This window comes from Podarcis vaucheri (assembly GCF_965113315.1).
Source record: "Podarcis vaucheri genome assembly, chromosome: 1".
NCBI classification, from domain to species: domain Eukaryota; kingdom Metazoa; phylum Chordata; class Lepidosauria; order Squamata; family Lacertidae; genus Podarcis; species Podarcis vaucheri.
Window position 1 is genome coordinate 84,183,620 of NC_138759.1, and position 12,128 is coordinate 84,195,747.

General features: G+C 39.3%; 2 protein-coding genes across 2 annotated transcripts; both read right to left on the bottom strand.

The window, feature by feature from the left end:
• Nucleotides 1-2,663: 2,663 nt before the first annotated feature.
• Nucleotides 2,664-3,599, bottom strand: LOC309517143 (olfactory receptor 10V1-like; the record flags this gene model as incomplete). The annotated part of the gene is made up of 1 exon (XM_082196226.1): nucleotides 2,664-3,599. One exon carries the CDS (start codon nucleotides 3,597-3,599, stop codon nucleotides 2,664-2,666), a length of 936 nt encoding a protein of 311 aa, XP_082052352.1.
• Nucleotides 3,600-8,099: 4,500 nt separating this feature from the next.
• On the bottom strand, nucleotides 8,100-9,041 carry LOC309517151 (olfactory receptor 10V1-like; the record flags this gene model as incomplete). Its single annotated transcript, XM_082196241.1, has 1 exon — nucleotides 8,100-9,041. One exon carries the CDS (start codon nucleotides 9,039-9,041, stop codon nucleotides 8,100-8,102), a length of 942 nt encoding a protein of 313 aa, XP_082052367.1.
• Between the last annotated feature and the right edge of the window lie 3,087 nt (nucleotides 9,042-12,128).

Genomic DNA, 12,128 nt, shown 5'->3' on the forward strand with positions numbered 1-12,128 from the left:
TACTGGGTTGGAACCTTGGCTCAAGTAATTTTGAGGCACATTAGATGTGACAGCAAAGCACCAATGTACTCTAAGAAAAATCTCCAGACTATTCTGTTCATGGCATCTAGTGCTCATCTAAGCTGGAATGGGGAGTCTTCTAGCTGTGATAATGTGGCCGTTCCAATGGAGTATGCATCTGATTGTAGGGGAAGTAGATCACACTTTAAAAAATAAAATAAAGTAGCCAAACCTCTTCAGAAAAGCACTGGATGTGAAATCCACATGGATTCATTTGTCAAGTTTAGGATATGTTAAGGATCTTATTCAATCAAAACACTGAAAGTCAATGAACAGGAACTGATGGCTGAAAGCACCTGCTCCATTTAATGAGTTTATGGTTAAATCATGGTTCAGAGGAAAAAACAAATTGCAGTTAGCTGAAGAATGAACATGTATCTGCTTTTCCATTTATTAGGAACAATCCCAACAGTATTTTGACTATGATGTGGAAGAATCTGAAGCCTCTTCTCCCTTTTCTTTTTCACTGCACATAGTCTGGTTTTGTACATGCCATACAATTCAAGCACATTCCCCATGTCCCAGAAAAAAGGATTCCTTGGAATTGTACATTTTACCCATCACAGGGGTACAATTTCCAGCACCCTTAAACTGCAGTTCCTAGGATGGTGGGGAACCTGCTATAAATGCCATTTACATGTATGATGTCTATGCAACCTATGAAGTTTGATTCTAGAGTCTGGAATCTCATACACTAAGGATAAAAAAAGGAGAATCCATGCTGAATAGAAAACATGCTGAATAGAGAATGAAAGGCTTATGAAGTAGGCAAATGAACAGAATCCACATCCACAGAAATGACTTACTTGGATATTCCTGGTGCTGGACTGCCAAGGAAAATCTGAAGGCATTTGCTGTTGCTCTTCAACCAGAAAGGGAAATGTGAGTGGTGGTGATGGACCACGAATAGTGGCAAAGTTCACAACTGCTCCTTTCACAACGAATAGTGGCAAAGTTCACAATCAGGGAAGGAAGGGCTAAGAGAGCAGCTCTTTGCAACATCCATCTGGTTTCCTGGTTCTGAAGCTCTTCCTTTAGAAAGCATGCCAAGACCCTTAAGGGAGCGAGAGTGAGGAGAGAAATTTTCTTTCCTAAAGAGCAGGCATTAGGATTTATGTGAGAGAGTGAACTCTCTTGTGGATGCTCTTACAAAGGAACAGAAGGAACTGTGAAGTACTTGATGATAAAAAAGTAAGACTCTGACTATTGGTATACTCACATGACTTCTCTGAGAAGTTCTGGGACATGCAGTGTTCACCTGGGTTTAGATGCCTTTGGTAATAATTCACAGGAGAATTATGCCGCTTCAAGACATTTCAATTTATTTAGTATATACATACATACAGAATCTTAGAGGGAGATTATTGTTTATTCACACACTACAGAAATAAGTAAATAAAATAAAATAAGTTAATACCAAAAATAATTACATATATGATACATTTTACAATAAAGCAAAAAGGTTGTAAGGATTCATATTATGCTGGAATTTATTGTTCCAGAATGAAAAAGAGACTACCCTTCTACAAATCTATGTGATAGTTTGTTATTTGTTACTCTGAAAAATATCAATTTAATCATTGTTTACACCCCAGATTTTCTCAAACCAGTGAGAGACTAAATGAGCTGTGGTCTGCCCCCCGCCCAGCAATACATATTTTTGCGGCCAAATAGTTTTGTGCCACTTCTAAATCTTCCTCCAGAGCTATGTTTTTTCAAATATCCTAGTAAGAGGCATTTGAGATTATGTGATGTTGAATTTCCAATTAATTATTAAACTCCGTAATTGCCTGCCCCCTTAAACTGAATTATTGGATAGTCTGCTTGGAGGCAGTAACATCTTTAGATTTTTTTGTGCATTTGAATAAATCTGATTCAATGTGTGTGGATCCCCACACAGGCAGTATTAGTATAGTTATGTAAGAGAATGTATAAATACCTCTCTCACCATCTTGCATAAGGTGTGGGGTTCATTAAATGATATGGCCATCTTGGCAGACACAGCCTCAGCTTCCACAGCCGCTGCCTGTCATGAACTACCACGGACAGGATTGGAAGAAACTGCAGCAGATACATTCTGTGCTTAAGATAATATTCTATTCTCTTGTTAATTGTACTGGTTTAAGCGGTTTATATTTGACTTCCTTTAGTAACATTTTATTTTGAAATGCTTAAGGCATTTTTTGTTAACTTTGCTGCATTAGACATTCATTCCGACCTCCTTCGTAATGTTTTATTTTGAAATCTTTAAGATAATGTCTTCGTTTCCTGTTAATTATGTTGCTTTGAATGTATATTTTAAACGTGGCTTTCATTGGTAATCTTTTACATTGGATTGTTCTGTCTGATATTTTAATGTGTTGTAAACCATTTGAGATTATTTGCTTGAAAATATAAAGCAATATAGAAAGGAAAGGAATTATGATTATGATGACGACAGTAGAATTGCATTGATTCCTCTCTCTTGTTACAATCTCACATGACACCCTCTACCTATAGGTATTACCATGGGGCAAGATGCTGCATGGGGGTCGTACATTCGCTACTTCTCCTGCTATCAGCCTGTTGCTATCATCCCCATGGTCTAACTTTAATGAAGACCACTAGCTGTCAAACTTTTGTGGGGGAAACAGTCTTCTTCGAAAAGCTCTCCTCAGTGCCTCTTTCAGTTCCTTGTTTCTCATGCTATAGATCAGAGGGTTCAGTAGGGGAGTGACAAAGGTGTAGACCACAGCCACCACTCGACCCTCCTGTGGTGAGTAGCTAGAGTTGGGCCGTAAGTATATGAAACTGCAACAGCCGTACTGTAAGAGGACAACCATCAAGTGGGAGGAGCATGTGGAGAAAGCTTTTTGCTGGCCTTCAGCAGAACGGATTTGCAAAATGGCCACCGCAATGAAGCCATATGAGATACAGATTAGAAGGAAGGGTATTGTGATGACTACAACACTAACTATGAAAATAGCAGCTTGGTGGATTTGGATGTCACTGCAACCCAACTGCAGAATGACTGGGACATCACAAAAGAAGTGATTGATTTCATTTTGGCCACAGAATGGCAAGCGGAAAATAAGGATGGTCAGCTGTAGAGACAACAGAAATCCCAGCAGCCAGGATGCCGCTACGAGGGAAGTACATACTGTTTTGTTCATGATGAGCATGTAGCGCAGCGGATGGCAAATTGCCACATATCTATCATATGCCATGATGGCCAGTAGGACACAGTCAGCTCCTCCCAGGAAGGCAAAGAAGAACATTTGTGTTCCACAACCACTTAAGGAAATGGTGGCACTTTTCCTGGACAGAAGGTTGGCCAAAGCCAATGGAGCAATGGCAGAAGAGTAGCAGATCTCCAGAGCTGCCAGGTTGCCCAAGAAAAAATACATGGGGTGGTCAACATGGACAATAAGCACGACAGCAGCGTTCCCACAGAGGCTGAGGACGTAGAGGAGCAGAAAGAGAAGGAAAATGAGCAGCTGTGTCTCAAGCAAGGTTGAGAAGGGACGGAAATAGAATTCAGTATGGTTTTCATATCCCATGAAGATGGTAAAGAGGACCTGAAGGGAAAATAAAGATCTGAGTCAATGAGTTTCCTTAGCCCAGCAGTGAGGATACGCTCATACTGCACAACCTGGCTTCCTAAAATTAAGTGTCTGCACCAACTCTTTTCTTTTCTTTGTAAAAGGTTATATAGAGCATTCAGATGGGGAGCATTCCTTCAGCATTCCATTTTATTTTTCCTCAGAGGACTGGACTTCCTCTACCGGTACAATTCGTATATTAAATTTGGTTCTCTTTTTGGAGACATTATTCAAATATAAGTATGCTTGGTTAATGTTTTGCACATTATTGTCCAAAAGAATCATTTGCTCTTGTCAATTAAATGGCAAAATAGTGTTTTACTTAAGTCTGCATATCATGGCTGATTTCGAAATACAAATTCAGCTTGGACCAAAACAGAAGACATGTGCAATAATGATTGGAAGACAGTGACATGAGCTACTTACACTTCTATGGTTCTTGGCATCAGCCAATCAATTTTTTGCCATTATAAGTTAGAAGGGAATCTGCAATTGACTTTACATGCTATCTGGAGTGTTGTGCTTCATCTGTGTGTGCTTCCTGCTATGCTTCATCCACAGCACTGAAGGCAACATGCCATGTGACAAACTGGACTCTTTTTAATTGTTTCCAATTGTGAAATTTACACTTTCCATTGGAAGCTCTGCTCTATCAATAGATGTGGGTGTTAGTACTCCAAGCTAAATTTGTGGAGTTGAATTTAACCCTGTATCTTTTTAACCTTCTCTGAGGAGTACAGTACAATTGTTTATTCCACTATAACTATACAGACAAACATACAAAGTTAACCATTCAGGTTCGTAGCATTCATGCTAAGATAAAATTTAGGCAAAATGCCCAATTAATGGATAAAGGCAGATAGGCATTTTACATGTAGCCCAGTTGACCGAGTTCAATGGGAAATGCACACTGGGTTGGAACCTTGGCTCAAGTAATTTTGAAGCACATTAGATGTGACAGCAAAGCACCAATGTACTCTAAGAAAATATATCCAGACTATTCTGTTCATGGCATCTAGTGCTCATCTAAGCTGGAATGGGGAGTATTCTGGCTCTGATAATGTGGCCGTTCCAATGGAGTATGCATCTGATTGTAGGGGAAGTAGATCACACTTTAAAAAATAAAATAAAGTAGCCAAACCTCTTCAGAAAAGCACTGGATGTGAAATCCACATGGATTCATTTGTCAAGTTTAGGATATGTTAAGGATCTTATTCAATCAAAATATTGAAAGTCAATGAACAAGAACTAATGGCTGAAAGCACCTACTCCATTTAATGTGTTTATGATTGAGTGACGGACTGACTGATTGTTTGTTTGTTTGTTCGATTGAATGAATGAATCTTTATTTGAATCAGCCACCAGCCATAGCAATAAAACAAACAAAATGCGGTATACAGAGGATAAAGGTAAAAAGTCAATTATATAAAATACATTTTGGGGGTTTGGATCAATAGTCAAATACTGGATCTTATTCTAATTGCCCCAGCTAAAAACCTTGCAACCTTTGCTGTCATTGCTCATCTTGATGTGCCAAAAGAAACTACACTGTAACAGTAGTTGGACGACCCAGAATGGACAATAATAGAGGGTGATAACCTCACTCCTCAAATCTTTATAAAGTGTGCAAGCCAGAAGGACATGGACCGCCGATTCAGTACTGCCATCTCAATGAGTTTATGGTTAAATCATGGTTCACAATGAAAAGAAATTTAGAAAACAAATTGCAGTTAGCTGAAGAATCAACAAGTATCTGCTTTTCCATTTATTCAGAACAACCTCAACAGTATTTTGGCTATGATCAGGAAAAATCTGAAGCTTCTTCTGCCTTTTATTTTTCACTGCACTGTCTCGTTTTGTACAAACCATACAATTCAACCCCATTCCCCATGTCCTAGAAAAAAGAATCCTTGGCACTGTACATCTTACCCATCACAGGGGTACAATTCCCAGCACCCTTAAACTGCAGTTTCTAGCATGGTGGGGAACATGCTATAAATGCCCTTTACATGTATGATGTCTATGCCACCTATGCATTTTGATTCTAGAGTCTGGAATCTCATACACTAAGGATGAAAAAAAGGAGAATGCATGCTGAATAGAAGACATGCTGAATAGAGAATGAAAGGCTTATGAAGTAGGCAAGTGAACAGAATCCACATCCACAGAAATGACTTACTTGGATACTCCTGGTGCTGGACTGCCAAGGGAAATCTGAAGGCATTTGCTGTTGCTCTTCAACCAGAAAGGGAAATGCGAGTGGTGGTGATGGACCACGAATAGTGGCAAAGTTCACAACTGCTCCTTTCACAATGAATAGTGGCAAAGTTCACAACTAGGGAATGAAGGGCTAAGAGAGCAGCACTTTGGCTCATCCATTTGTTTCCTGGTTCTGAAGCTCTTCCTTTAGAAAGCATGCCAAGACCCTTAAGGGAGCGAGAGTGAGGAGAGAAATTTTCTTTCCTGAAGTGCAGGCGTTAGGCTTTATATGAGAGTGTCAACTCTCTTGTGGCTGCTCTTACACAGGAATGGAAGTGTGAAGTACTTGGAGATAAAAAAGTAAGACTCTGACTATTGGTATACTCACATGACTTCTCTGAGAAGTTCTGGGAGATGCAGTGTTCACCTGGGTTTAGATGCCTTTGGTAATAATTCACAGGAGAATTATGGCGCTTCATGACATTTCAGTTTATTTAATATATACATACATACAGAATCTTAGAATAGAGGCAGATTATAAGTAAATACAGAATAAGCAAATAAAACAAAATAAGTTAATACCAAAAATAATTACATATATGATACATTTTACAATAAAGCAAAAAGGTTCCAAGGATTCATATTATGCTGGAATTTGTTGTTCCAGAATGAAAAAGAGACTACCCTTCTACAAATCTATGTGATAGTTTGTTATTTGTTACTCTGAAACATATCAATTTAATCACTGTTTACATCCCAGATTTTCTCAAACCAGTGAGAGACTAAATGAGCTGTGGTCTGCCCCCCGCCCAGCAATACATATTTTTGCGGCCAAATAGTTTGGTGCCACTTCTAAATCTTCCTCAGGGCTATGTTTTTTCAAATATCCTAGTAAGAGGCGTTTGAGATCATGTGATGTTGAATTTCCAATTAATTATTAAATTCCATAATTGTCTGCCACTTAAACTGAATTATTGGACAGTCTGCTTGGAGGCATTTACATCTTTAGAATTTTTTGTGCATTTGAATAAATCTGATTCAATGTGTGTGGATCCCCACACAGGCAGTATTAGTATAGTTTTGTAAGAAAATGTATAAATACCTCTCTCACCATTTTGCATAAGGTGTGGGGTTCATTAAATGATATGGCCATCTTGGCAGACACAGCCTCAGCTTCCACAGCCACCGCCTGTCATGAACCACCACGGACGGGATTGGTAGAAACTGCAGCAGAGACATTCTATGCTTAAGATAATATTCTATTCTCTTGTTAATTGTACTGGTTTAAGCGGTTTATATTTGACTTCCTTTACTAACATTTAATTTTGAAATGCTTATGGTATTTTTTGTAAACTTTGCTGCATTAGACATTCATTCTGACCTCCTTCGTAATGTTTTATTTTGAAATCTTTAAGATAATGTCTTAGTTTCCTGTTAATTATGTTGCTTTGAAAATATATTTTTTATATGTGGCTTTCATTGGTAATCTTTTATACTGGATTGTTCTGTCTGATATTTTAATGTGTTGTAAACCGCTTTGAGATTATTTGCTTGAAAATATAAAGCAATATAGAAATGAAAGGAATGGTGGTAATGATGACGACCGTAGAATTGCATTGATTTCCTCTCCCTTGTTACAATCTTGTGTGACACCCCCTACCTATAGGTATTACCATGGGCAGTGCTTTTTTTCTGGGAGGACACAGTGGTATGCATACCAGTAAACATTTTGTGAATCTAAATTTGGCCTCGTTGAAGGGCAGTATTTCAATATGAGTAGGAAAATGAGAGTACCCCTAAACATTTTTTTAAGAAAAAAAAGCACTGACCATGGGGCCAGATGCTGCATGGGGGTTGCCACTGCCGGATTTATGTATAAGCTAAACAAGTTATAGTTTAGGATACCACTCTTTTGGGGGCCCCCAAAAAAATTAAAGGAAAAAAACAACTGGATGTGCATTTCCAAAATATAAGATAAAAAACAAAGAAAATAAAACCTACATACAGCAACAATGTTTTGTTTTGTGTTGTGTTGTGTAGGTCCATAAATTACCATTTAGCATATATTCAGCACAAAAAACAGCAACAATTTGTTGTTGACAAAGGACAGCTGGACATATAAAAGGCCCCATTACCTTCAGTAGCTATGGGGCCTCATCAAACCTAAATCTGGCCCTGGGGGTTGTACATTACCTACCTCTGCTGCCTAGCCTGTTGCTATCATCCCCATGGTCTAACTTTAAAGAAGACTGCTAGCTGTCAAACTCTTTTGGGGGAAAACACTCTTCTTCGAAAGGCTCTCCTCAGTGCCTCTTTCAGTTCCTTGTTTCTCATGCTATAGATCAGAGGGTTCAGTAGGGGAGTGACAAAGGTGTAGACCACAGACACCACTCGACCCTCCTGTGGTGAGTAGCTAGAGTTGGGCCGTAAGTATATGAAACTGCAACAGCCGTACTGTAAGAGGACAACCATCAAGTGGGAGGAGCATGTGGAGAAAGCTTTTTGCTGGCCTTCAGCAGAACGGATTTGCAAAATGGCCACTGCAATGAAGATATATGAGATACAGATTAGAAGGAAAGGTATGGTGAGGACTACAACACTAACTATGAAGAGAACAGCTTGGTGAATGTGGGTGTCACTACAAGCCAACTGCAGAATGACTGGGATATCACAAAAGAAATGATTGATTTCATTTTGGCCACAGAATGGTAAACGGAAAATAAGGATTGTCAGCTGTAGAGACAACAGAAAGCCCAGCAGCCAGGATGCCGCTACGAGGGAAGTACATACTGTTTTGTTCATGATGAGCATGTAGCGCAGTGGATGACAAATTGCCACATATCTATCATATGCCATGATGGCCAGTAGGACACAGTCAGCTCCTCCCAGGAAAACAAAGAAGAACATTTGGGTTCCACAGCCACTTAAGGAAATGGTGACACTTTTCCTGGACAGAAGGTTGGCCAAAGCCAATGGAGCAATGGCAGAAGAGTAGCAGATCTCCAGAGCTGCCAGGTTGCCCAAGAAAAAATACATGGGGTTATGGAGAGAGTGGTCGACATGGACAATAAGCACGACAGCAGCGTTCCCACAGAGGCTGAGGACGTAGAGGAGCAGAAAGAGAAGGAAAATGAGCAGCTGTGTCTCAAGCAAGGTTGAGAAGGGACGGAAATAGAATTCAGTATGATTTTCATATCCCATGAAGATGGTAAAGAGGACCTGAAGGGAAAATAAAGATCTGAGTCAATGAGTTTCCTTAGCCCAGCAGTGAGGATACGCTCATACTGCACAACCTGGCTTCCTAAAATAAAGTGTCTGCACCAACTCTTTTCAGTTCTTATTACAAGGTTATGTAGAGCATTCAGATGGGGAGCATTCCTTCAGCAATCCATTTTATTTTTCCTCAGAGGACCGAATTCCTGTACTGGTACAATTCATATATTAAATTTGGTTCTCTTTTTGCAGACATTATTCAAATATAAGTATGCTTGGTTAATGTTTTGCACATTATTGTCCAAAGGAATCATTTGCTCTTGTCAATTAAATGGCAAAATAGTATTTTACTTAAGTCTGCATATCATGGCTGATTTCAAAATACAAATTCAAGTTGGACCAAAACAGAAGATATGTGTAATAATGACTGGAAGACAGTGACATGAGCTACTTACACTTCTATGGTTCTTGGCATCAGCCAATCAATTTTTTGCCATTATAAGTTAGAAGGGAAACTGCAATTGACTTTACATGCTATCTGGAGTGTTGTGCTTCATCTGTGTGTGCTTCTTGCTATGCTTCATCCACAGCACTGAAGGCAACATGCCATGTGACAAACTGGACTCTTTTTAATTGTTTCCACTTGTGAAATTTTCACTTTGCATTGGAAGCTCTGCTCTATCAATAGATGTGGGTGTTAGTACTCCAAGCTAAATTTATGGAGTTGAATTTAACCCTCTATATTTTATACTTCTCTGAGGAGTACAGTATGATTATTTATCCCACTATAACTGTACAGAGAAACGTACAAAGGTAACCATTCAGGTTTATAGCACTCATTTTAGGATAATTTTTTTAGGCAAAATGCCCAATTAATAAAGGCAGATAGGCATTTTACATGTAGCTCAGTTGACTGAGTTCAATGGGAAATGTGTACTGGGTTAGAACCTTGGCTCAAGTAATTTTGAAGCACATTAGATGTGACAGCAAAGCACCAATGTACTCTAAGAAAAATCTCCAGACTATTCTGTTCATGGCATCTAATGCTCATCTAAGCTGGAATGGGGAGTCTTCTGGCTCTGATAATGTGGCCGTTCCAATGGAGTATGCATCTGATTGTAGGGGAAGTAGATCACACTTTAAAAAATAAAATAAAGTAGCCAAACCTCTTCAGAAAAGCACTGGATGTGAAATCCGCATGGATTCATTTGTCAAGTTTAGGATATGTTAAGGATCTTATTCAATCAAAACACTGAAAGTCAATGAACAGGAACTGATGGCTGAAAGCACCTGCTCCATTTAATGTATTTATGACTGATTGATTGATTGAATCTTTATTTGAATCAGCCACCAGCCATAGCAATAAAACAAACAGAATGCAGTATACAGAGGATAAAGGTAAAAAATCAATTATATAAAATACATTTTGGGGGTTTGGATCAATAGTCAAATACTGGATCTCATTCTAATTGCCCCAGCTAAAAACCTTGCAACCTTTGCTGTCATCTGCTCATCTTGATCTGCCAAAAGAAACTACACTATAACAGTAGTTGGACGACCCAGAATGGACAATAATAGAGGGGTGGTAACCTCACTCCTCAAATCTTTATAAAGTGTGCAAGCCAGAAGGACATGGGTCACCGATTCAGTACTGCCATCTCAATGAGTTTATGGTTAAATCTTGGTTCACGAGGAAAAGAAATTTAGAAAACAAATTGCAGTTAGCTGAAGAATGAACAAGTATCTGCTTTTCCATTTATTCAGAACAACCTCAACAGTATTTTGGCTATGATCAGGAAAAATCTGAAGCTTCTTCTCCCTTTTCTTTTTCACTGCACAGTCTGGTTTTGTACACATCATACATTTTAACCACATTCCCCATGTCCCAGAAAAAAGAATCCTTGGAACTGTACATTTTACCCATCACAGGGGTACAATTCCCAGCACCCTTAAACTGCAGTTCCTAGGATGGTGGGGAACATGCTATAAATGCCCTTTACATGCATGATGTCTATGCAACGTATGCATTTTGATTCTAGAGTCTGGAATCTCATACACTAAGGATGAAGGGGGGAAAAGGAGAACGCATGCTGAATAGAAAACATGCTGAATAGAGAATGAAAGGCTTATGAAGTAGGCAAGTGAACAGAATCCACATCCACAGAAATGACTTACTTGGATACTCCTGATGCTGGACTGCCAAGGGAAATCTGAAGGCATTTGCTTCTGCTCTTCAACCAGAAAGGGAAATGCGAGTGGTGGTGATGGACCACGAATAGTGGCAAAGTTCACAACTGCTCCTTTCACAACGAATAGTGGCAAAATTCACAAGTAGGGAAGGAAGGGCTAAGAGAACAGCACTTTTGATCATCCATCTTTTTTCCTGGTTCTGAAGCTCTTCCTTTAGAAAGCATGCCAAGACTCTTAAGGAAGCGAGAGTGAGGGGGGAAACTTTCTTTCCTGAAGTGCAGGCGTTAGGCTTTATATGAGAGTGTCAACTCTCTTGTGGCTGCTCTTACAAAGGAACAGAAGGAAGTGTGAAGTACTTGGAGATAAAAAAGTAAGACTCTAACTATTAGTATACTCACATGACTTCTCTGAGTGGCGAGAAGTTCTGGGAGATGCAGTGGTGACCTGGGTTTAGATACCTTTGGGGGAATGCCACAGGAGGCTTATAGCATTTCATAATATTTACAAATATACAGGTTGAGCATAGGTATCTTGCCAGACCACTTAAATATTACAAGAGTTGACTGCTCCCACATGTGATCTCTATAGAGGCAACCAGTGCTCTGATAATCCTCTTAATTGGAGCCCAAACTCAGCTCCATATTTGTCTCAATCCCATTTGAAAACTGTGGTCTCTAATTTTTTTCATGAATACAAAACTTGATTCTGTCATCAGCTGCAAGTGTGAGAAGAGTAAGGCATGTCCCACTTCAGATATATCCTACCCACATAGCTAGTAATCAAAGGGGTTTAGCAACTTTGCCACATACTAATACAAAAAAAATTGTGTGTGTTATTCTCTCCGCTTTAGAGCCAGTGTGGTGTAGTGGTTAAGAGCAGTAGACT